This window comes from Myxocyprinus asiaticus, chromosome 2 (genome assembly GCF_019703515.2).
Source record: "Myxocyprinus asiaticus isolate MX2 ecotype Aquarium Trade chromosome 2, UBuf_Myxa_2, whole genome shotgun sequence".
Lineage (NCBI taxonomy): Eukaryota > Metazoa > Chordata > Actinopteri > Cypriniformes > Catostomidae > Myxocyprinus > Myxocyprinus asiaticus.
This window is the reverse complement of record NC_059345.1, coordinates 43,503,164-43,528,893: the sequence shown is the minus strand read 5'-3', so window position 1 is coordinate 43,528,893 and position 25,730 is coordinate 43,503,164. Positions and strand designations below refer to the sequence as shown.

Sequence of the window (25,730 nt, the reverse complement as noted above, 5' to 3'; positions counted from 1 at the left end):
GCCTTTCAGACGGATGCAACACTCTTGAAATAGCTAAACTATTGAGGTGTGACCACCGGACAATTTGTTGTGAATAGTCAACTGGGGTGCAAAAAATGCATGGAGAACAAAAGGCGCAAATTAACTGCAAAAGACTTGAGAAGAATTACACGTGAAGCTACCAGGAACCCATTATCCTCCAGTGCCACCTTATTCCAGAGCTGCAACCTACCTGGAGTGTCCAGAAGTACAAGGTGCCAAGTGCTCAGAAACATGGCCAAGGTCAAGAAGGCTGAAACATGACCACCACTGAATATATTCACAAGTTGAACAGTCAAGATTGGGCAAAGAAATTCATGAAGACAGATTTTTCAAAGGTTTAATGGACAGATGAAATGAGAATGACTCTTGATGGACCAGATGGATGGGCCCATAGCTGGATCACTAATGGACACCGGGCACCACTTCGAGTCAGGTGCCAGCAAGGTGGAGGAGGGGTACTGGTATGGGCTGCTATCATTAAGGATGAGGTTGTTGGACCTTTTCGAGTTGTAGATGGACTGAAACTCAATTCTCAAACCTACTGCCAGTTTCTGGTAAGTACTTTCTTCAAGCAGTGGTACAGGAAGAAGTCCTCAGCATTCAAGAAGGCCATGATCTTTATGCAGGACAATGCTCCATCACATCCATCCAAGTATTCCACTGCTTGGCTAGCCAGCAAGGGCCTCAAAGATGCCCAAATAATGACTTGGCCCCCTTCTTCACCTGACTTAAATCCTACTGAGAACTTGTGGGCCCTTCTCAAACATGAGATTTACAGTGAGTGAAGACAATACACCTCTATGAACAGCATTTGGGAGGCTGTGGTTGCTGCTTCAGTGAAAGTTGATCATGAACAGATCAAGAAACTGACAGACTCCATGGATGGATGCTCATGGCAGTTATTGAAAAGAAGGGTGGCTATATTGGTCACTGAATATTTTTGAAAGGCCAAAAATTTTATTTAATTGTGATTTTGTGTAACTTATTTGTTGCACCTACTCTAAAAATGTAGAATAAACAATTGAGTTGGGAGAAATTATTTTTGTAATTTAGTTGCCTAATAATTGTGCACACTAATAGTTGCCTAATAATTGTGCACACTTATATATTCCCCTGAGAAAGACAAAACTAATTTTGTCTTTGTTAAACATTCAGGTTTGAGGTTCAATAACATTTTGGATTGACCGAGAGCATTGTGTTTGTTCAACAATAAAATGAATCCTGAGGAATACAATTTGCCTAATAATTGGGCACGCTGTGTAATGTACCAGTTATAATGTATGCTACAATGCTGAATATAGACCTATACTTATCAGGGAAATGCCAACAAATATGACAAATAAAAACAGACCATGACAGAAATGTAACAACTCAAGATTTTTTCTAGTACAAACATGTGAAACCTGATCATCTGTTAAAGCCCACATCTTAGGATTTAATTTTAGTAGATCTTAATGTAGACTAAACTTTTGTTGTAATACCTTAAACAAGCAAGCATTTTTCGAAAAAATAAAATACATATATAAATATAAATATTTGACAAATATTCAACCATTTTCAGATATTAATGTATTTCTCAGATATGTATTATTGAGAAAAATCATAATTCATAACTCGACTTGACTTACTTGAGGTGAACCACTGACTTCACTTGTCTTGCTTGACTTTCTCCCACCTCTGTGTTATGATGTACTTCTGTGCGTCTCACTGTCCATAGTGGCTCTGTTTTTTAAATGAATGCTACAATAAATGTAGCATTTTATCTTTTCAGCTCATTAAAGAAATAGTTAACAGTATTTAAATTTTTGGGTGAACAATACCTTTAAAATGGCCAGCATGAAAAAACTAAAAAATAAAACGTACTCTGTTTTTAAAATATTTGGAGAGCTAAATGCTCATACACAAGGACAGCCTGATTCTTGACAGGTCTTGGTCTGAAAAACTCTGGCATCTATGACTTTAACACGGCCAGGCTTCTTTTTTGGGGAATAAGCTAAATACTCTATGTAGCAGCACATAAATAATTGGTAGGCATCACTGCTTTCTTCTATTGGTATTATGGGAAATCACAGACATAACATCCTTTCATTAAACACGGGCCATTTGACAGCGTGGGTGATCTCAAACAGAGAGAATCACACATGTCTTGCCTCACGCTGTCACATCAATACAAACAGGCTCTGCCACACAAAGAACCACTGGCAACTGTTACACACTGAGGTCAATGTTCTAAACCAATGCAAAACCATTACAATCTTGGATTCAGTTTCTATGAATGAAAAATGAAGGTAAAACTGAGGTACAAGTAATTGTAAATCACAAGTCGTTACAAATGTGTTCTTTAGTAGACGTTCGTTGTGTACCATGTATTATGTTACAGATCCTAATACTGTAAAGTTACCGGCCAAATGGCATTTAACTTGTTTTATTTACTCACTGTGACGAGGAGGAGAGCGTGGCTCACGGCCGGCACTGAATCAGCTGATCAGCGGGAGAGCGAGATAAAGGGCAGCTGGCGACGCCGGTTCGAGAGAGAGAGACGCACGCAGCCGTGTTGCATATGTCTGTTTGTTTACGTTTGTTTTAAGTTGAGTTTCTCATTAAAACTTTGTTTACTGTTCAGCCAGTTCCCGTCTCCTTGCCCATCCATGAACTGTTACAATCACCAAAGCAAATTCTTACTCGCATTTGACACTTGGTGAGTGTCCACAATCGGCTATGTGCAACAAACAAATTAATGTCTTTAAATATAGCTTGTGAAACCTGACAAATAAAGATCGGAGAGATAAACATCTGCATTTATTACAGTAAGCAAGCTCCAAACGTTACGGTGTCAGAGTGTCACTTGATTTGGATTCTCATACTTTATACTTGTTGAACACAGCATGCCGAAGCAGCATGTGAGCTGGACCAAAGCAGTACATCAGGACAACTTTAGCAGCAAACATCGTTTGTGCTTTTAAACCGGCAGTGTTTCTGCTACAGAAACTGCTGCACTCTATTCAGAAAATAAAGTTCTTTTATAAGGTTATTAGGAGTGAGCTATTGATAAGTGTTACAAACTTGATCATCATAAAATCGTATTTATATGATGCTGGTGTAAACTAATGTGCTCTTGTAAAATTATTTCACGTAGTGACAGCCAACACAATAAACTCTGCTCATTTCTAACATCATCAATCAGTGAAATGGGAGGGGGAGGAAGATGAGCCATTGAATGTTATTTTGAAAAACAGAGGATGGTTGATCACTGGGTTTGGCTCGATCACACTTAATATAATAGCTTAATAATATAGTCAAAAATAAGTAATAATATACAACCATTGAATAGCGATATCTCTTTGTTTAAACACCAGCCAAAACTTTGAATGACATCCAAATATATGTGTTAACTTACCATCTGCACTAGCAGCCAAGGTAACTGCATCCCATGCTTTTTCCTTTGTAAATGAATCCTTTTAAAAGAAAGCTGAGGGTCACAGTGCACCTCATTTCTCCACAATCAATCTTGTGTCATCCATCGTCAAAACAAGACTGAGGTAAGTTCTGAATTTACCAACCAAACGGGCTGTTGTGTGCATTTGTTTACCACAGCTGTTAGCACTCGGCTGTGTTTCTGGGTATTACTTTTAAGCCTGTAGACATGCTCTCTATTTAATAGTATATAATAGTCGGTTTTATTTTGTTTATGACTTGTAGTATACTGTAGTTTTCAATGATAAAGCCGTACTTCTGCTTGAGCTATGTAATTAAAATAATTTAATTTTGTTTTTGTCATTTATTTTGTTTTCCTATGTGCTCTAATAATTGATACAAAAACACAGTAGACTACAAATATATGCTTAGTCTGTGCAATTTAAAAAAAAATTGTATAGACTCGGCGCTGAAATGATCATTGCAGTGCTGCTGCTGCGACACTTCTGCCTCGTACTGCTTCTGCTACCGATGTAAAAACTCTAACCTGTTAACATGGGCGCTGAAAAACAGATGAGCTGCTTCTGCTCTGCTTCGCCGTGCGGTATGCAATAGGCATAAAGTGTGAACTTGAGTGACATATAAGTGATGTTTTGCCATATTTATCACATCCGCTAGCTGTCGGCGATAAACATCCAATGCATCTGTCACCACTATGCAGATGTTTGAGGAATGACTTTCAGCTCTATCAACAAATATTTTTCTGCAAGCACAGAATACCTCCACTGCCAGCCCAAATACACAACCTTCTTTATCTCTCTGTAATATTTTCAACTCATCATCCCTCTCTCCTATTCTCTCATGCACCCTGAAGTGTTTTGTTTGTGTCTCTCATCCCAGAGGTGGTCAGTTGAGGTAGTTTCGTCACACTCAGTGGTGTGTATGTGTGTGTGTATGTGTGTGTATGCAAGTGTGTACTGACAGCCACTGGAAATGTTCCATTAACCTTTTCAGGGCTCAGTGCTCACAAATTTTAAAACACATACAGACACCGCTTGCTTACACTTATAAAGAGTCACTTCAGAGTAAACCAGGAAGAGCAACCTCAACAAGAAAAAGGTGAATTAGTTCCCCAACAAAGACGAAATGTGTGCATGTGTGTAAATATGCTCCATACATCTCTATGTGGCTTTCTATTAGGGCTGTGCCAATACAATCATATATCACAATATTGCATCAATACTTTTAGATATTTGTGTTGATATTTTTATTATATGTGCATTCATGTAGTTCAATTAATGAAGAAGCATAGTATATTTACAAATTATACTATCAGCATAAAAGACTGAATTTACATGAATTAAATTTTTAGTATTTGGTACTGTATATAGAAATAAATGTACATTTCAAGCTCAAATTGTTATGTTGATAATATTATTTGTAATAAGAATACTTGTATTAAATTATAAAAGAGTGCAAAATAGGAGCATTTTCACCAGTAAACCCCACCGTATATTTACTAAAAAAAAAAAAACAGATAGTGAAAAATGTTGTGTGTTGGCCCTGTATGATCTTTGCTTTTGATGCGAGTGGTCCCGGATTCAAAAACCTCTCCAGGTTTACAGCTTTTCATAAACCAAAATGGCAACTGTGTATCAGTGGATGTCAGAAATGGGTGCGCAGTTGGTTGCATATTTTGCGATTTATATGGAACAGAAAACAGGCCGAAGTGGAAGGTGCATCTGTACACAGGGGCATGCTGTCACATGCTATAGGGAAACTCTCTCAAATAACGCTCTCAAATATGCCACCTCTACAATCATCCACAACTGACCTGAGCATATCTAATGTAATGAACTTGAAATCTTTTTTGAGTAATTACACTGGCTAAATGGAGCCAATGGAGACGGATGTGTGAAATGGATCAAACAGCAATTGTACTGGAGAATACAAGAAATAAAAATGATGGACAAACAAGCTGACATAATTGGTTTTTAAAAAATTTATTTTTTATCTAAGATGCTGGAATGCCATTCCGGACTGTTCAGGCCCAATTTAACCCTTGCGTGTACTGAATACATGTGCATGTTTACATGTCCCCCTACACGGATTCCTGTGACATCTGTATATATGTCACAAGCCATATGGCCACTTATATCTCTTCGCTGTTAGTGGTTTTTATTTGTGCCGTGTTCTGGAAATCCCTTGAGGGTGTTTATGATGTGACTCAGGCCAGAGAAAGATATGCAGACCGGAGATTTCATGTGTGGAACAAGTTGAAGGTGCTCGCCGTCCAATCCCCATAGTCCTCTCCTCAAACTCTAAACAATCTCTTCCTATAAGAAGTACCGCAGATCCTCTGTTTTCACAGTAAAAAATACAGTCGATGAGCACGGCCAACAAAAACAATGGGATTGCGTTCTGTCTTAATGCATCAAATTAAATATGAATCAAAGAAATATAGCTTTTGGGAAGCTAAGTAACTGCAAAAAGGCCCCATCCCCTGAGCTCACGCATGTGAGTGAGGGAAGCATTTCAAAGGCAGTTCTCACTGTTTAAAAAAGCAAAAAGATGTGGCTGCTTCCACACCTTGGCTGCTCTGCTGAACAATCGTTTCTAAATTTAAACAGAGCTCCATCTGTGCTTTGTTGAAACAAGGCGCATCCATCAATCAGGAGAAAAGGCTTGTCTAATCTCTAAGCAAGGACATGGTTCAGAATGAAGATCTGCTTCCACAATGGGGAGAAAGTATGGGAGACTTAAGGACATGTTATGAGGACAAGTATATGCTAAGAATTTGCATAAATACAAACTGGCAATAAAATTAAATCATGTACTGCATAAGTACTCGCATAAATATTGCATAAAGATGCTCAAAGACAGGCAGTAATATATAAACAAACGCAAACTGACACTTCATATGGCTACATACATCCATAGACACACACTGTCACACAAACAAACAGCAGCCACAGCAGCAAGCCCTTTAGTCAGTGCATATTTGACACAAAACCGAAGAGACAAGCGTGCCACGCATTATTGTGCAATATGCAGTGCCCTCCTTCAGAGCAGCAGGGCTCCTCCCAGTGTCCCATGTAGCGGGGCAACACTCATGAATAAAACAACTGCCTGCCTTTAATCGCCTCATATTAGACTCTCATGAGAGAGACTTGTGCTCCCAATCCAATATCAGCCAAATTATCTATTACAACTGTGTTTTAATTAATCAATTAAAAACTCTGATTCAACAATGTGTTTGGGTCATAACTCAAACATGTTCACAGAAATCTCTGTCTGGCATTTTTCTATATATTTAAGTAAAAATACATGTAGTAGAATATTGCTGTTTAACTAAATTATTATTTTTAAATAGTTATGAGCCTACACTAACTGAGCACTTTAATAGGAACACTGTGGTCCTAATAAAGTGCCTGGCGTGGTCTTCAGCTGTTGTAGCCCATTCTCCTCAACGTTTAACTTATGGTGCATTCTGAGATGCTATTCTGCTCACTACAAATGTACAGAGGGGTTATCTGAGTTAATGTAGCCTTTCTGTCTTCTCTCATCAACAAGGCATTTCCGTCCACAGAACTGCCGCTCACTGGATGTTTTTGGCACCATTCTGAGTAAACTCTAGAGACTGTTGTGTGTGAAAATCCCAGGAGATCAGCAGTTACAGAAACACTCAAACCAGCCCAACTGGCACCAACAATCATGTCATGGTCGAAATCCCTGAGATCACATTTTTTCTCCCATTCTGAAGGTTGATGTGAACATTAACTGAAGCTCCTGACCCATATCTGCTTGATTTTATGCATTGCACTGCTGCCACACAATTGGCTGATTACATAATCGCATGAATAAGTAGGTGTACAGGTGTTCCATTTTAGAGGAAATACATAATTAAGATATCATATTTAACCAAAAGGGTGAAGAATATTGAGATGTTATTTATAACTATCACCCACCCAAATCTCAACCTCTTCTTTAAAGTTTACTGCATATATGAGATCTCATTCTTGAGAGGAAGTGATGTTTCTAATAGCTCCAACCTCCCACTCCTTCACAAAATCTGTTTTCAGTAGCTAGTACTACATAATGTAGAATGACTATAATAATGGTGCATCACGGCAACAGGACTGCTGACAAGCAGCTTCCCGACGGCTACAAATATCACACGAGATCTCAAATCTAACAGACTTGGAGCATAACTGAAATAAGCAGATGCTGTATTAAAGAGATATTGCAGACTGTTTGTAGGGACAGACGAGGTAGCTGTGTGCTAGCTACCAAACAGCAAGTGTTTGTAGGTTTCTCTTTATCAAGAACAGTGTGGTCTGTCTTTGAGCGCAAACAGAACTGCAAGGAATGGATCTGCAAGAGAAGTCAACTGTGGGGGTTTGTGTTGATATGGAGATGTCAGGGATTTTGCTAAAGCCTGAAGCAAAATATAAATGTGGTTCTGAGAGAGATTAAAGGAATAGTTGTCCCAAAAATGAAAATTCTGTCATCGTTCACTTATGTTGTTCCTAACACACATGATTTTCGTTCTTTCGTGGAACACAAAAGGAGATGATTTAAAGAATGTCAGTCTCAGTCACCATTCACTTTCATTTTATGGGGAAAAAAAGATGCAATGAAAGTGTATGGTGACTGAGACAAACATTCTGCCTAACAACCACTTTTTTTTTTTTCACAAATGAAAGACAGTCATAGGGGTTTGGAACGTAAGTGTGATTAAATGACAGAATTTTCATTTTTGGGTGAACTATCCCTTTACATGGAAGCAGCACAGGTCTTCCATTTATGTGTTTTGATACATTTTAGTATCCAAGTAGTTGGCTGAAGACAGCTACATGGGATGCAGCTTACCTGATTTGAGTATCGCATGCTGACGTTCCTCTGAGCCTGCCGTGGTACATAGCGATGGATGGGGTCAATGTCATTTGGGCTGATCAGACCATCCACTGAACAGAAAACAGAGAACAAGGTGCAAGAACAGGCTTCTTCAGTTCATTTGAGTTTAAAACCTGTCTATTTAGAATGTGATGGAAAGCAAAAGCATGTTTTCTTTGGAGACAACGATTTGAAAAATCCCTTTTCACAGAATACCATTGTCTCTTTCATCTGTTTTATACTGCAGTGCATACACTGGCTACAATATCAATCAATGTGGATGCACACTATGGCAAAAATATTGTTGAAAACTCTATTTAGTGGGGAAAACCACATTAAAGAAATAGTTCACATATTACATTTTAAGTCATAATTTGCTGAAAATCAACAAGACATGAAACAAGCATGAATAAGATTTAAGACCTAAGATGGAGTAGACATTTCTTTGGCAAATTATGACAGTCAAAAAAGCCTCAAAAAAGCTACAGTATGTCTTCAGAAGACTTGGAATAGAGTCAGAGTTGCTGCAGACTTTTTAAAATCAAAGTTTAGACTTTTTAAGACCTTTTTTTTTTCTTTCACCTGAACAAATGAAATACCATATGTCCATACAGAACAAACCCACACAATCTCAGAAATAAATCATGCATCACAAATGCTTTTACCTAAACAGGCTTGGGCACACATGCAACAAGGCCTTAGAACTTGTAACACTGCTTATCAACAAAACAGGGCTTCTGCAAGTTTAAAATACTCAAGCCATGTTTCACACACACACACACACACACGCACACACGCACGCACGGCCAAAAGTTTGGAATATTGTACAGATTTTGCTCTTATGGAAAGGAATTGGTACTTTTATTCACCAAAGTGGCGTTCAACTGATCACAATGTATAGTCAGGACATTAATAACGTGAAAAATGACAATTACAATTTGAAAACAATGTTCAGAACTTCTTAAACTACTTCAAAGAGTTCTCATCAAAAAATCCTCCATGTCCTGTCAGTTTGTCCAGATACTCAGGTGACATTTCACCCCACACTTCCTGTAGCACTTGCCATAGATGTGGCTGTCTTGTCGGGCACTTCTCACACACCTTACAGTCTAGCTGATCCCACAAAAGCTCAATGGGATTAAGATCCTTAACACTCTTTTCCAATTATCTGTTGTCCAATGTCTGTGTTTCTTTGCCCACTCTAAACTTTTCTTCTAGTTTTTGTTCAAAAGTGGCTTTTTCTTTGCAATTCTTCCCATAAGGCCTGCACCCCTGAGTCTTCTCTTTACTGTTGTACATGAAACTGGTGTTGAGCGGGTAGAATTCAATGAAGCTGTCAGTTGAAGACATGTGAGGCGTCTATTTCTCAAACTAGAGACTCTGATGTACTTATCCTCTTGTTTAGTTGTACATCTGGCCTTCCACATCTCTTTCTGTCCTTGTTAGAGCCAGTTGTCCTTTGTCTTTGAAGACTGTAGTGTACACCTTTGTATGAAATCTTCAGTTGTTTGGCAATTTCAAGCATTGTATAGCCTTCATTCCTCAAACAATGATTGACTGATGAGTTTCTAGAGAAAGCTGTTTCTTTTTTGCCTTTTTTGACCTAATATTGACCTTAAGACATGCCAGTCTATTGCATACCGTGGCAACTCAAAAACAAACACAAAGACAATGTTAAGCTTCATTTAATGAACCAAATAGCTTTCAACTGTGTTTGATATAATGACAAGTGATTTTCTAGTACCAAATTAGCAATTTAGCATGATTACTCAAGGATAAGGTGTTTGAGTGATGGCTGCTGGAAATGGGGTCTGTCTAGATTTGATCAAAAATGACTTTTTTCAAATAGTGATGGTGCTGTTTTTTACATCAGTAATGTCCTGACTATACTTTGTGATCAGTTGAATGCCACTTTGGTGAATTAAAGTAACAATTTCCTTCCGAAACAGCAAAATCTGTACATTATTCCAAACTTTTGGCTGCCAGTGTGTGTGTGTGTATATATATTTATAGTGGTGTGAAAAAGTGTTTGCCCCCTTCCTGATTTCTTATTTTTTTGCATGTTTGTCACACTTAAATGTTTCAGATCATCAAACAAGTTTAAATATTAGTCAAGGATAACACAAGTAAACACAAAATGCAGTTTTTAAATGAAGGTTGTTATTATTAAGGGAAAACAAAATCCAAACCTACATGGCCCTGTGTGAAAACGTGTTTGCCTCACCTGTTAAAACATAACTTAACTGTGGTTTATCACACCCGAGTTCAATTTCTCTAGCCACACCCAGGCCTGATTACTGCCACACCTGTTCTCAATCAAGAAATCACTTAAATAGGACCTGCCTGACAAAGTGAAGTAGACCAAAAGATCTTCAAAAGCTAGACATCATGCCGAGATCCAAAGAAATTCAGGAACAAATGAGAAAGAAAGTAATTGAGATCTATCAGTCTGGAAAAGGTTATAAAGCCATTTCTAAAGCTTTGGGACTCCAGAGAACCACAGTGAGAGCCATTATCCACAAATGGCGAAAACATGGAACAGTGGTGAACCTTCCCAGGAGTGGCCGGCCGGCCGACCAAAATTACCCCAAGAGCGCAGCGACGACTCATCCAAGAGGTCACAAAAGACCCCACAACAACATCCAAAGAACTGCAGGCCTCACTTGCCTCAGTTAAGGTCAGTGTTCATGACACCACCATAAGAAAGAGACTGGGCAAAAATGGCCTGCATGGCAGAGTTCCAAGACGAAAACCACTGCTGAGCAAAAAGAACATTAAGGCTCGTCTCATTTTTGCCAGAAAACATCTTGATGATCCCCAAGACTTTTGGGAAAATACTCTGTGGACTGATGAGACAAAAGTTGAACTTTTTGGAAGGTGTGTGTCCCATTACATCTGGCGTAAAAGTAACACCGCATTTCAGAAAAAGAACATCATACCAACAGTAAAATATGGTGGTGGTAGTGTGATGGTCTGGGACTGTTTTGCTGCTTCAGGACCTGGAAGACTTGCTGTGATATATGGAACCATGAATTCTGCTGTCTACCAAAAAATCCTGAAGGAGAATGTCCGGCCATCTGTTCGTGACCTCAAGCTGAAGCGAACTTGGGTTCTGCAGCAGGACAATGATCCAAAACACACCAGAAAGTCCACCTCTGAATGGCTGAAGAAAAACAAAATGAAGACTTTGGAGTGGCCTAGTCAAAGTCCTGACCTGAATCCTATTGAGATGCTGTGGCATGACCTTAAAAAGGCAGTTCATGCTCGAAAAACCCTCCAATGTGGCTGAATTACAACAATTCTGCAAAGATGAGTGGGCCAAAATTCCTCCACAGCGCTGTAAAAGACTCATTGCAAGTTATCGCAAACGCTTGATTACAGTTGTTGCTGCTAAGGGTGGCCCAACCAGTTATTAGGTTTAGGGGGCAATCACTTTTTCACACAGGGCCATGCAGGTTTGGATTTTGTTTTCCCTCAATAATAACAACCTTCATTTAAAAACTGCATTTTGTGTTTACTTGTTATCTATGACTAATATTTAAACTTGTTTGATGATCTGAAACATTTAAGTGTGACAAACATGCAAAAAAAATAAGAAATCAGGAAGGGGGCAAACACTTTTTCACACCACTGTATGTGTGTGTGTGTGTGTGTGTGTGTGTGTGTGTGTGTGTATATATATATATATATATATATATATATATATATATATATACACACACACAGTATATACATAATTTAAAATTTGGTTTATGCACCAATATATCAAGACATATTAAGTAGAGGTCGACCAATGTTGGTTTTTTATACGATAACGTGTTTGAAGAAAGGCAATAACAGATTCATCTGCCTATTACAAATTTAATGCTCAGTTTCTACCATGGAAACCTTAGTTCATAGATCTGTGCAAATTACAATAAAATGATTTCAGACTTATGACAACAGTTTTAAAATTGATATTTTGAATTTGTTAAAAAAATGTTTTAGTCTATCCTTCCTGTGACAGGGCAGGCCAGACAGACTACAAGAATCCAAATTAAATTAAATCCCAGAAGCAGATTATTTTGCAATCAAAATACCAATTATAACCAGAAAAAAAGAAGAAAAAAGATTTGGTGCATATCGCAGGATTCTTTACAATAAACAAGCCCAAAATACACCAGGGACTCTTATTTTGAAATGTATGTGCTTCACTGCATGAGGGTGAGTACACTTTGCGTGAACTATTCCTTTACCGTCACAGATTGCAAACAAAAACTACAGAACATGATGTATAACACATATTTCTGCTATAACTGTTTGACCTATATTTACATTATCTCATAATTCAGCCAAATAAACCATTACTTAACTGTTTTTAAAAGGGTGTACTTCTCTTTAGAGTGAGCTGATTGAATAAGTCAATGGCACAAAGTCACTGCATAAATGTAAACTCTTTTGGTGTGTAACTGTGTAGTGTGAAGCAGGCGTGGATGGAGACCGATCCGAGACTCACCCAGAAGCTTAGCGATGTTATAAAGGGCCTGTCCCCAGAGGAAAAGCATGCCATCACGCCCTGAGTTGCTAGGGAAACGCTTCTGGCTGCCATGCTTTTTCTGTTCAGCCTCCACAAAGTCTGCCGGCACGTAGTAGTACTTGGGGATAACAGCATGGCCTGTGGAGAATCAAATTAGATGAAATTCGAAGACTGCCATGGTGTCTTGTGTATCTACTATATATGAAATGCTTCTGTGGAGTGGGGTTAATGTGCATTTATTAAAAGGATAATTCCGGTCCTCAGTTTTGACTGGTCAATATAGCGTTCCAGCTGTGTTGAAGCACACAGTGCAGTAACAGTATAGTAACGCAGCAACCATAGAATAGCATGACATTTTTCCCTTAATATTCATATACATTGTGAATTTTAAAGAGAGCATTGTGCCTGTCAACATTCTTTAGCCATGACTGCAGTATACTCGCAATATATTATACACATTATATATATATATATATATATATATATATATATATATACGAAAGGGTTTATATATTAAATAACCACGTGGTAGGGGTGGCCGATATAAGTAAAAATATATATAGCAATCTTCTTCAGATGTTTGGTTGATAACAATTTATATGATGATATAGCCTATGTCATATAAAAAGCTGTATAAAAAGACACACATACGCTATACACTGTATATGTAAAAATGTCTACCAGTTAACACTTTATATAGTAGTTGCCACAAGATAGATTATATATATATATATATATATATATATATATATATATCATCTCGCTATACCACCCAGCTCTTGCGCCCCTCTCTCTCTATATAAATATAAAATACAGCACATCATAAAACAGATCAGTTAATCCTGAAATGTCATTATTGTTCAATTTTACAGCCACTTTAGTGACAACACAACACCATATGGCATACATAAATGTGCATAAAGAATTATGAGGCGGCTCCGTCAAATTTCGTGCCACCTCTGATTGTCGACGAAACTCAGGCAGGCAGTCACGTGCACAGATAGACCCCAAGTGGTGCTCAAGCACCCGCCCTCTTTCACTAGATAAGTGCCCTTTTTGCGAGTCATTTCTTATTTTTTTAATTATATTTATTTTTTAATTAAATTTGGCCCTTGGCATCAATTCTCAATTAAACGTGTGCCCGACATCTGCATTTAAGTTGTAATTCTGCGAGACCACACGAGCCCTTGCCCCTCCCCCTCTTTGACATTCTTTGTCACAGCCTCCACAACGCACGCAGAATGAGCGCCCTGAGGAGCAACATCGAAGTCTACCTGACCAGCCTTCATTTGTGACAGCCAGGTAAGATGCCCTTTCTGCCGTCTCGGTCTCCATGAACTTCTGTCTGGAGCACGTCACGTAAATGAACCGAAACTCAGCGTATACTTGCCTCGCAGACATGAGAAATATATTTATAGAAAGCTTGAATTGTCTACTTTTAAATAAACCAATTTAAATCGAAAACAAACATTCTCTGATTGTGTAATCCGTATGAAACCAACGAGAGGTACAGTCATTCCCATTTGAGCTCATTATCGTTTTTGGAAGGAGACACGCTGTGAATTTACCTCAGAAGAGCAGCTTGATCCGATACGGCCTTTCTAACACAAAAAGTGTCTCACAAAAGTTAATTTTGTGAGCGAAAACTGGAGTCTAATATGTGTTTCATGGCCTTATTTCAGTGACTTAAAAATTACTAACCACGCATAATCCTGATTTTCTCAAAAATGCAAACATGTACATCTCATGTTCGGAGGCTTTTATGTTACAACACTGCTGAGAACGTGATGCAGTTTATTTATTCATTTTGTTAATTATTCATGCTTGACATGATGACTACAATCATGTCAACTGTATATGGGCAAAATGTTGTATTGTTATCTCAAAGCAAGTTATGGCATTTGGAACCAAGGTAGCCTTTTTTATCAAAAGTCCAAAAAACTCTCCAAACAAGTGATCTGAAGGTTTTACTGAACCTAAGAACTACTTACATTTGTAAATGCCACAATAAACCAGAAACATAATTACATAGAATAAGCAACAAGTAATAAGATCCAGCACTGTTTCAGTTGTGCGCATGGTAGATCAAGACCTGTCAATCTAAGCGATCAGTCCAATCCAAGCTGTAAAACAGTGGCCGACTGGTCTTTACACATCGTCCCTTCCCACCATACCCACCCACATACCTGAGATCAGAGATGATCTTATTATCGGTTTAAGAGGTTAATTAAGTTAACTATAAATGAACACATTAGCTGTTATGCTGTATTTAATTAATTTAATTTTGAACAGATTAGCTTTTTTAATTAAATATGAGTTGATAATTGTCATTTTCTTCAATCATCTAATTATTAGAACATCTAAAATATGTTGCTTGTAAGTGTTTGCTTCAGCATACAACAGTATGTGTGCACATGATCAGGATGGTACCACCTCTGCCTCATTTTGAGCCAGGAAAAACCCTGATGCCAGTTCTGTAATTCAGATTGCATTTGACTTCTTTCTGTAAAAATGTAAAAAATTAAGAAAGAGTCGAAACAAATGAAGAAGCAGCAAACAGGCAATTTAGGGATTACAGAAGGCACAATATAGCCCAACGTAAAAAATAAAATAAAAAATCTCAGTACTGCATCCAGCCTAGCCATAAATTGACCTTTTCTCTGTCAAACATAATTCGTTCCACAGGGCAGTCCTCATCTGTATTGCTGAGGCCCACAGTAAACACTTGAAAAGAGCTGAACTAGTTGGTGTTCTGAAGGACTGACAGACAGCATGAGAGCTCTTTTTGCCAGTCTGCGAGGAATAGACAGTGTTCTGGTCTGTTTAAATAATAAGTAGCATCGCTGTTGTGTGTCTGAGGAAATCACACATAGTGAGGGCGAGATGAATACAGAAAGACCACTCTAATGAAGAGTAATGGGGAAATAACACTCATTGGAAGGAGAAAGGAGGACACTGGCTAGCATACAGAGGCCATCACAACGTGACAAGCTTTGGCAGTTTGTTCAAAACGATGTGTGTATATGTGTGTTTGAATCCCTCTTACCCTCAGATGACTGGAAAATGACAGCTTCAAGCAGTTCCTGGTACTCTCTGACTTGAGCAGGATTTTCCCTAAACACACCTGAATAAAGAGTGAATAAAAAGAAAGTTACAGAACATTACATTTCCTGTCCTCCAGGGCAATGCTGCTTTTCCCTTTCAGAGACGGGCTGTTTATGCAGGCAGTTTTGCTTTCAGCAAGCTCAGCACTGGTATGCAAACTCATTAACTGTGTTATTATGTTCACAATATTTATATGAATTATATAAAAGAGGCTACAGAATAATATCCATGAATCTTACCGTCAATCATCATATAGATGAAAAAAATAGGAAACTCGCACTCGATCCCGTCAAAGAGCTGAAAAGATCATAGAGTAGAAAATAAGACACTATATATTAAAACTGATTACATTAACTGATCAAATAATGATTCAAGAACATTGTTAAAACTTGTTATTGTTTACAGTTTAATTGAACTTGCATAACATGTCCATAGACTTGGAAGCAACCTCAAGATTTTAGATTTTAGTAGTAAATGTATAAATGTAGACATTTATAGGAAAGTTTACAGTTGCAAGGAAAAATATGTGAACCCTTTGGACTTACTTGCATTTACTGTATGTACAAATTTGTCTTAAAATATGATTTGATCTTCATCTCAGTTACAATAATGAACAAACACAATCTGTTTTAACTAATAACACACTAATTATTGTATTGTTCTTATACATACTGAATACATCATTCAAACATTAACACTGTGGGTAGGAAAAAGTATGTGAACCCCTAGGCTAATGATGTCAATAAAAGCTAATTAGAGTCAGGAGTTGGCAAACCTGACATCCAATTAATGAAACGAGACTGGAGGTGTGGGATAGTGCTACTTTGAGTTATAAAAAGCACTCAAACATTTTGAGTTTGCTATTCACAAGCATCTGCTGACAAGGACCATGCATCTCTTCTGAGAGATATCATAAGACCTATGATCAAGAATTATTACACCTGTTCACAGTTAGACAAATGGTCTATCAATGGAGACAATTTAGTACAGTGGCTACTCTAACTATAAGCGGCTGTCTAATCAAGGTGGCTTACAGTGCAAACTGCAGAATGCTCAATGCGGTAAAAAAGAACCATAGAGTGACAGCTAAAGACTTGAAAGAATCATTGGAACTGGTTAACATCTCTGTTCATGAGTCTACTATATGGAAAACATTAAACAGGCATGGTGTCCATGGCAGGACACCACGAAGGAAGCCACTGCTTTCCAAAAAAAAACATTGCTGCGAGCCTGAAGTTTGCCAAAGACCATCCTGACACCCCACAATGCTACTGGAAAAATGTTTTGTGGACTGATGAAATGAAGGTTGCATTTTTAGGGAAGTACACATAGTACTATGTATGGCATAAAAGGGCACCACATTCCAACATGAAATCATCATCCCAATGGTGAAGTAGTGGAGGGAGCATCATGATTTGGGGCTGCTTCGGGGCCTGGACTGAAAATAAATTCCCAAGTTTATCAAGATATCCTACAGGATAATGTCAGGGTTGCTGTGTGCCAGCTGAATCTCAGCAGAAGTTGGATGATGCAGCAGGACAATGAACCTACACATCGAAGTAAATCCAGTACAAAATGGCTTCATAAAAAGAAAAGCCATCTTTTGGAGTGACCCAGTCAAAGCCCAGACCTTAACCTAATAGAGATGTTGTGGAATGACCTCAAGAGAGCCGTTCACACCAGACATAATAAGAATATGGCTGAGCAGAAGCAATTCCATAAGGAATAATGGTCCAAAATTTGGTTGAGGTAATTGTTACCAAAGGAGAATCGACTGTTTATTAAATTAGGGTTCACTTACTTTTTCCACAGCACTGTGAATGTTTAAAGGGATGTGTTAAATAAAGACATGAAAGATTATTTTGTGTGTTGTTAGCTTAAGCACGTTGTGTTTGTGAATTTGATGAAAATGAAATCACATTTTATTACCAATTAATGCAGAAAACAAGCTAATTCAAAAGGGTTCACATCTTTTTTCTTGCCACTGTATATCTGAGTTCATGTAACTGGTCACCATTTTGTAGTTGTTTTTCACCATTTTGCCTTCACTAGTTCATTGTAAATGTGACAAGTAAATTTTAAAAGTACTTAATATGAAGTCATAAAAGTTGCATGCATAATAATGATTAAAAATATTAGCAAAATTATGTATAAAATTGTAGCATCTCATACCATAGGAAATATCAACTTTACAAATGTCTTTCACATCAACTACCTATAAAAGATAATAAATAAATAAAAATAAAATACAAATTGTGACTTTGTCATGTGTGCTTTTGTGAACTGCATAATGTTTAATAGATTGAAATCAGCTAAAATTCTATTTTTAAATGATTAGTAAATTATGAGTACCACATAACCCCTGATTTGAATGACTTACAGCAATCATAACCTGCAGCAAAATGCATATACTGTACATAAAATGGAAGCCCTTCAAACCACTAAGAGGAAATGCCAGACAACCTCTATTTTCCAGTTACAACAGTTGAGGAAAACAGAAAACAATTATGTCTAAGTAAAGTATCAGTATAGCAGTCAAGCAGAAACTCCATTAAAAGCCATAGTGCTCCATTTCCCGTTCCCTAGAGCTGGGCCATGAATCGCTTGGGTTTGAAATTAAAATCAACTCAGATGTAGAGATGGTTTTTGAGTGTGAAAAAGCAATGATTAATTCAAATTATGAGGCAGCACGTTTCATCTCATTCATTTGAAAGCTTAAAAAAACCAGCAACATTTAAGTGCTTACCGAAGCTCTGCAGAAAGCTACATGTGTACATGTGTGGCAGACTGAGTATACTAAAGGAGAAATTCATCAGAAACATTTATATTAATATCCCACCAAACAAATACGGATAAGCCTATTTGTGCTTTTTGATGTTGTTTTACTGCACGCAGTCATACCGCATTTAGCATCCCACTTTCCAGTCTGCAATTAAAACGTATTATAAAGCCTATAAGCTCATGCATTCACAATATTCTCATTATTCCTAGCATGAAACATTCATAATGCAATTCTGTGATCCTCTTTCATCACTATCAGTTATATGACGACCTCAATTCAAACTATCTGTCTTTAGAAAAAGAAATTCTGTGAGCTGCTTAAGAGGTACAAAATCTAAACCTCCCTTTAATGGCTGACGGGGAACCAAATTTCTCTCAACCTTTCCCAAATGTAAAATCTTCTCTATCTTTCTCTATCTCCACTGGCAATCTTGGCAGACAATCGCCATGGCATTAGGAGATAAGAGCGAGAGATTAGGATGTAATGAAATAAAGGCTGTTAACTGGACTGGTCTCGCTTCATTGGCGTATCTCACATAAGCTTTTTCAGGACAAAATAGGGGTACTCGCAGCCATCTTCTAAAACTTATGAGAAAATAACTAATTTAATCTACTCTCTAACTAAAGTCGAAAACTAATTTGATTCAAAAGACCATCTTTTATAAATATATTAGGCCATGATTTCTTAACACTGGTTGGGCAGAGAAGCTTACAGTTCATTAAACCTAGTGTAAATACTGAAACTTAAAATCTATTTTCTCCTCAAAATCACAGTTTCTGTAACCACACAGAAAAAGAGAGAGAGAGAGAGAGAGAGAGAGAGAGAGAGAGAGAGAGAGAGCAATGGGGGTGGCTCTATATGGCATATATATTAAATAAATGTCTCTTGGATAGGAAAGACCAGACATTGAGGCCTACTCTGATAGTAAACAGAAGTAGTCCCATGGGTCTTTGGCTTCACTTACCACAATTACTTAGTAAGACTATATCATTCACCAGAGGGCATTCAGTCACTATCAGGCTTTAGAGCATCTGCCATCATAACTTAGTTATGGGTTCAATAGAATGGAAACTCCAACAATGCAGAGCTTGTATTTGCCTAGACAGACTAATAGCATGGAGATATCAAGGATTTAATTCACAGAGAGTTTAAATATTTAATTTACACAGAAATGGACAAAAATTATTAAATAGCATTACATGTTTTTTATTCCCTCTACAAGTAAAGGACTATCACACTTCCAAAAAAATAAAGTGACGGTACCATGGTACAGCAAATGGTAAAAAATGGTAGTACCATGGTACTTTCACATATACAGTGGTACTGATTGATTAACATTGTCATGCACCATAATATTTACATGGTAATTCCAAAGTATATAAAGGAATCCCTGCAAAAAAAAAAAAAAGGCTTAAATGAGCCTAAGCTGGTTTGCTGGTCTTAGCTGGTTTCGGCAAGTCTAACTGAAATGCCTGGCTGGCTGAAAAATGCTTAAAGCCCCTCTAAAACCAGCAAACCAGACCAGACTGACCAGGCTAGGAGACCTGCTAAGACTAGCTGGTTTGCAGGTCTTAACTGGTTTAGGCTGTTCTCTCTGCCAGGCAAAAACCATCTTAGGCTGGTTTAAGCATAAGTGTTTGTTCAAAAAGCTTGGTAATACTATGGTAATCCTTGTTTGTGCAGGGTGAGGTAGCAAAGTATAAAAATTGAGGGGGCAAAGAAAAAAGATTAAATTTGGCCCCAACAAGAGCCATTTTCTTCGCTGACTCGTTTATTTTGGGTGGGCATCTCCAGCAGCTTGTGATATATTTGCCGCAAATTAAATATTCCCCTTTCAGATATCAGATTCCGACGCAGCATGTTACCAAGCTAATTCTGGAGTTAATATACTCTCAATTCAACACAATCAAACGGGATTTACCCACGGCGCTCGCATTCTCCAGAGAGATAGATTCAGTGTTTCCCCTATATGCATTCAGGAGCGGCGCTGTGCCACTGCTGAATTAAGAGCGCCGCTATTATCTATTGACATTTCATATGGTTCATTAATATCCATGATGCAACGTAACACTTGCCAGCACCACTGATGTATATTAGAACTGGACTGCTCATGACGTCATATCAGTGAAGCCACTGCACCGCCATATTGCTATGCCCAAACATTCCAATGTTCCTATTGACTTAATAGGAAATCACCTCATTTCAGGGAGTAAACATTAGTCATTCAATCACCGATTTTATATCTGAAATCTGCATGTACATCCCTACAACACAAACGTCCTACACATGTAATTATTTATTTCTTGAAAGCCGGAGCGAGTTATGTATATCTACTGTATATCAAACAATATCTACCTCTACAAACTTCATAAGCGAACAGATCAGCTGAATGTAAACAAGTTCACTGAAACTGTGGTAAGATACAAACAGACAATTTCAGACTTTTTTATTTATATGTTTTCATTAAAAAGTGCCTTGTTCTCGTGGTCACTTGAATAAGAGCGCGTGCTCTCTCCCTCTGTCACACACAGCGCCTGAGGCAGACACGCAAAGCAAAGCTGGTTAAAATTAAACTGATACGGGTTCGACTGGAGGACAATGAATTAAACTGACTACAGAGAGCACTTCAATTTGAAAACAAGCAAATCCCGGGCATTTAAGGTGATTTAGAAATCCCAGTCTGACTTTTTTAAAGTCCCTTTGGGGGGTAAGGATGTACTGTCACCCTAAACAAGCAGATATTACAGCTTTTCAAATGTACATTTCAACTTGTGGACAATTTTCCCGCTTCTTTTGGTGATTGTTGTGCTGCACTGATAGACTGGGCAGGTGGATACTCTGACATTGCGATCCGCATACAGTGCATCCGGAAAGTATTCACAGCGCTTCACTTTTTCCACATTTTGTTATGTTACAGCATTATTCCAAAATTGATTAAATTCATTATTTTCCTCAAAATTCTACAAACAATACCCCATAATGACAACGTGAAAGAAGTTTGTTTGAAATCTTTGCAAATTTATAAAAAATAAATAAATAAATAAAATCACATGTACATAAGTATTCACAGCCTTTGCCATGACACTCAAAATTGAGCTCAGGTGTATCCTGTTTCCACTGATCATCCTTGAGATGTTTCTACAACTTGATTGGAGTCCACCTGTGGTAAATTCAGTTGATTGGACATGATTTGGAAAGGCACACACCTGTCTATATAAGGTCCCACAGTTAACAGTGCATCTCAGAGCACAAACCAAGCCATGAAGTCCAAGGAATTGCTTGTAGACCTCCGAGACAGGATTGTATCGAGGAACAGATCTGGGGAAGGGTACAGAAACATTTCTGCAGCGTTGAAGGTCCCAATGAGCACAGTGGCCTCCATCATCCGTAAATGGAAGAAGTTTGGAACCACCAGGACTCTTCCTAGAGCTGGCCGCCTGGCCAAACTGAGCGATCGGGGGAGAAGGGCCTTAGTCAGGGAGGTGACCAAGAACCCGATGGTCACTCTGACAGAGCTCCAGCATTTCTCTGTGGAGAGAGGAGAACCTTCCAGAAGAACAACCATCTCTGCAGCACTCCACCAATCAGGCCTGTATGGTAGAGTGGCCAGACGGAAGCCACTCCTCAGTAAAAGGCACATGACAGCCTGCCTGGAGTTTGCCAAAAGGCACCTGAAGGACTCTCAGACCATGAGAAACAAAGATTGAACTCTTTGGCCTGAATGGCAAGAGTCATGTCTGGAGGAAACCAGGCACCACTCATCACCTGGCCAATACCATCCCTACAGTGAAGCATGGTGGTGGCAGCATCATGCTGTGGGGATGTTTTTCAGTGGCAGGAACTGGGAGACTAGTCAGGATCGAGGGAAAGATGAATGCAGCAATGTACAGAGACATCCTTGATGAAAACCTGCTCCAGAGCGCTCTGGACCTCAGACTGGGGCGAAGGTTCATCTTCCAACAGGACAACGACCCTAAGCACACAGCCAAGATAATAAAGGAGTGGCTCCGGGACGACTCTGTGAATGTCCTTGAGTGGCCCAGCCAGAGCCCAGACTTGAACCCAATTGAACATCTCTGGAGAGATCTGAAAATGGCTGTGCACTGACGCTCCCCATCCAACCTAATGGAGCTTGAGAGGTCCTACAAAGAAGAATGGGAGAAACTGCCCAAAAATAGGTGTGCCAAGCTTGTAGCATCATACTCAAAAAGACTTGAGGCTGTAATTGGTGCCAAAGGTGCTTCAACAAAGTATTGAGCAAAGGCTGTGAATACTTATGTACATGTGATTTTGTTTTTGTTTTTAATAAAAAGATTTCAAACAAACTTCTTTCATGTTGTCATTATGGGGTATTGTTTGTAGAATTTTGAGGAAAATAATGAATTTAATCAATTTTGGAATAAGGCTGTAACATAACAAAATGTGGAAAAAGTGAAGCACTGTGAATACTTCCCGGATGCACTGTATATCTTCTCCCTCGTAATGAATATAATCCATAACAAGCAAATCAAACATTAAACATGATTGTCACTAGAGGGTGAAATTGAACTGTCATATCTGCAGGTCGGAGGGCTTTTTCGTCTGTCAGTCATTGATGCTCTATGAGAGGTTGGGCATACAAAGATGGCCAAACGAACACTTCCAGTGGCTTCACCTCCTGTTGGCAGTTTAACGTTGCATCTGTGATCCAGTTCTTTTTATATATCTGTGGCCAGCACCAGTCAGTTGCACGCTTATACTGCGTGCAGTCAAACGGGACACCTGTATGAAGCAAAAGGGGCCCCACCATATACATGCACATATTCACAGTGGCGTCATCATATAGCAGCCCATCAAAGGCTTTTCGCGAGTGCGTACACATACACAACAGAGAAGTAGGAGACCCGACATGATACCTCTTCTAGTGGTCTTTTACTCTGATAACTTCTTTGGCAAAGGTAGTAGAAATATAGGGCTCCAGACTGAGATTAAATGGTCGCATCTTGCAATAATTTTTCCCCGCCGGTGAGACTTACGTATTATTTTTAGAGGTCACACCGGTGCGACTACAGAGTTCGCCAACTCTCATTGATTATGCACAACATGTCTGTTTTCTGTTTCATATGAGAAAAACGTAACAGCACTAGCCACTACCCAGCTCAATTATCAGCCAGCTCAATGAACAGAGCAGTTTCACCCATGCAGTGCAAATCATTATAAACAGCGCTGTAAGAAGCGTGGCACGAGATGCGAAACTCATTTGAATATAGCTGTGGAAAAACCCTATGAAAACCCTTAGTGTCTCTTGCATTGGTGATTTAACAAGTTTTAACCATGTTTAATGGCACACCATTAAAAACAACACTGACCAGAACATAAATTATAAGGCTTTACAATCCACACATCACCACCCTAACAAAATTGGACCTTGTATTTACTATAGTAACACTTACTGTGTTAACAATGGCATTTTGGCAGATGTGCAATGTGTTATATTCATCCTGAATATTTGTATATTATTTATATAGTCCTATTAAATAATTCATTTCTGTTACAATTATGTCCGTTTCAAGAAGTTTCTATTTTATTTTAATAGTTTCTAAATGTATAGTTTGTCATTTCATAACAGAAATGCCATAGTTTGTTTTATTGAAGTTACGTACTATCGTAGTAAGGAGCCATGCTTGGTTTTTACCAGTGACTACCTGTAATCTAGTTAGAAATATCACTTAAAACTATGGACTTTAATGGATGAACTATGGCAACTTTTCATAATTATATGGACCAAGCAATCAGTTTTTCTTTGGTGTAAAATCTGTTCTAGAATCTGCTCTTTCATTGTAGGAAAAAGTAACTGGATTTGTTTGCCTTCAGACATTCAAAGAGATGACTGTACTTAATCAGTAGGACTGCACGCAGAATATTTCAATTTAGCCCTATATATACTGCCTGCCAAAAGTTTGGAATAATGTACTGATTTTGCTCTTATGGAAAGAAATTGGTACTTTTATTCACCAAAGTGGCATTCAACTGATCACAATGCATAGTCAGGACATTAATAACATGAAAAATTACTATTACAATTTGAAATTTTTTTTCAGAACTTCTTAAACTATTTCAAAGTGTTCTAATCAAAAAGTCCTCCATGTATCAGCCACAACATTGAAACCACTGACAGGTGAAGTGAATAAAATTTATTATCTTGTTAAAATGGCACCTGTCAAGGGGTGGGATATATTAGGCAGCAAGTGAACAGTCAGTTCTTGAATTTCATTTGTTGGAAGCAGGGCGAGCTTAAGGATCTGAGTGCCTTTGACAAGGGCCAAATTGTGATAGCTAGATGAATGTGTCAGAGCATCTCCAAATAGCAGGTCTAGTGGGGTGTTTCCGGTATGCAGTGGTTAGTACCTACCAAACGTGGTCCAAGAAAGAACAACTGGTGAACCAGCGACAGGGTTGTGGGCGCCCAAGGCTCACTGATGCGCTTGGGGAGCGAAGGCTAGCCCGTCTGGTCTGATCCCACAGAAGAGCTACTGTAGCACAAATTGCTGATAAATGTAATGCTGGCCATGATAGAAAGGAGTCAGAACACACAGTGCGTCGCAGCTTGTTGCATACAGGGCTGAGTAGCCGCAGACTGGTCAGAGTGCCCATGCTGACCCCTGTCCACCGCCGAAAGCACCTACAATGGGCACGTGAGCATCAGAACTGGACCATGGAGCAATGGAAGAAGGTGGCCTGGTCTGATGAATCACATTTTCTTTTAGATCATGTGGACGGCCGGGTGCATGTGCATCATTTACCTGGGGAAGAGATGGCAGCAGGATGCACTATGGGCGGGCCGGCGGAGGCAGTGTGATGCTCTGGACAAGGTTCTGCTGGGAAACCTTGTGTCCTGGCATTCATGTGGACGTTACTTTGACACGTACCACATACCACCCCCTACCTGTTGCAAACCACGTACACCCCTTCATGGCAACGGTATTCCCTGATGGCAGTGGCCTCTTTCAGCAGGAT

General features: G+C 38.7%; 1 protein-coding gene across 3 annotated transcripts in view; it reads right to left on the bottom strand.

Annotated features, from left to right (window-relative positions):
• Window positions 1–25,730, bottom strand: part of phkb (phosphorylase kinase, beta) — a 108,689-nt gene that overhangs the window by 30,205 nt on the left and 52,754 nt on the right. For all 3 annotated transcript variants that reach the window (XM_051716458.1, XM_051716449.1, XM_051716441.1), the window contains 4 exons: window positions 16,192–16,249; window positions 15,894–15,971; window positions 12,827–12,985; window positions 8,308–8,402 (listed from right to left, as the gene is read on the bottom strand). In XM_051716458.1, the coding sequence (XP_051572418.1) occupies window positions 8,308–8,402; window positions 12,827–12,985; window positions 15,894–15,971; window positions 16,192–16,249 (390 nt within the window). The remainder of the gene's footprint in view (window positions 1–8,307; window positions 8,403–12,826; window positions 12,986–15,893; window positions 15,972–16,191; window positions 16,250–25,730) is intronic.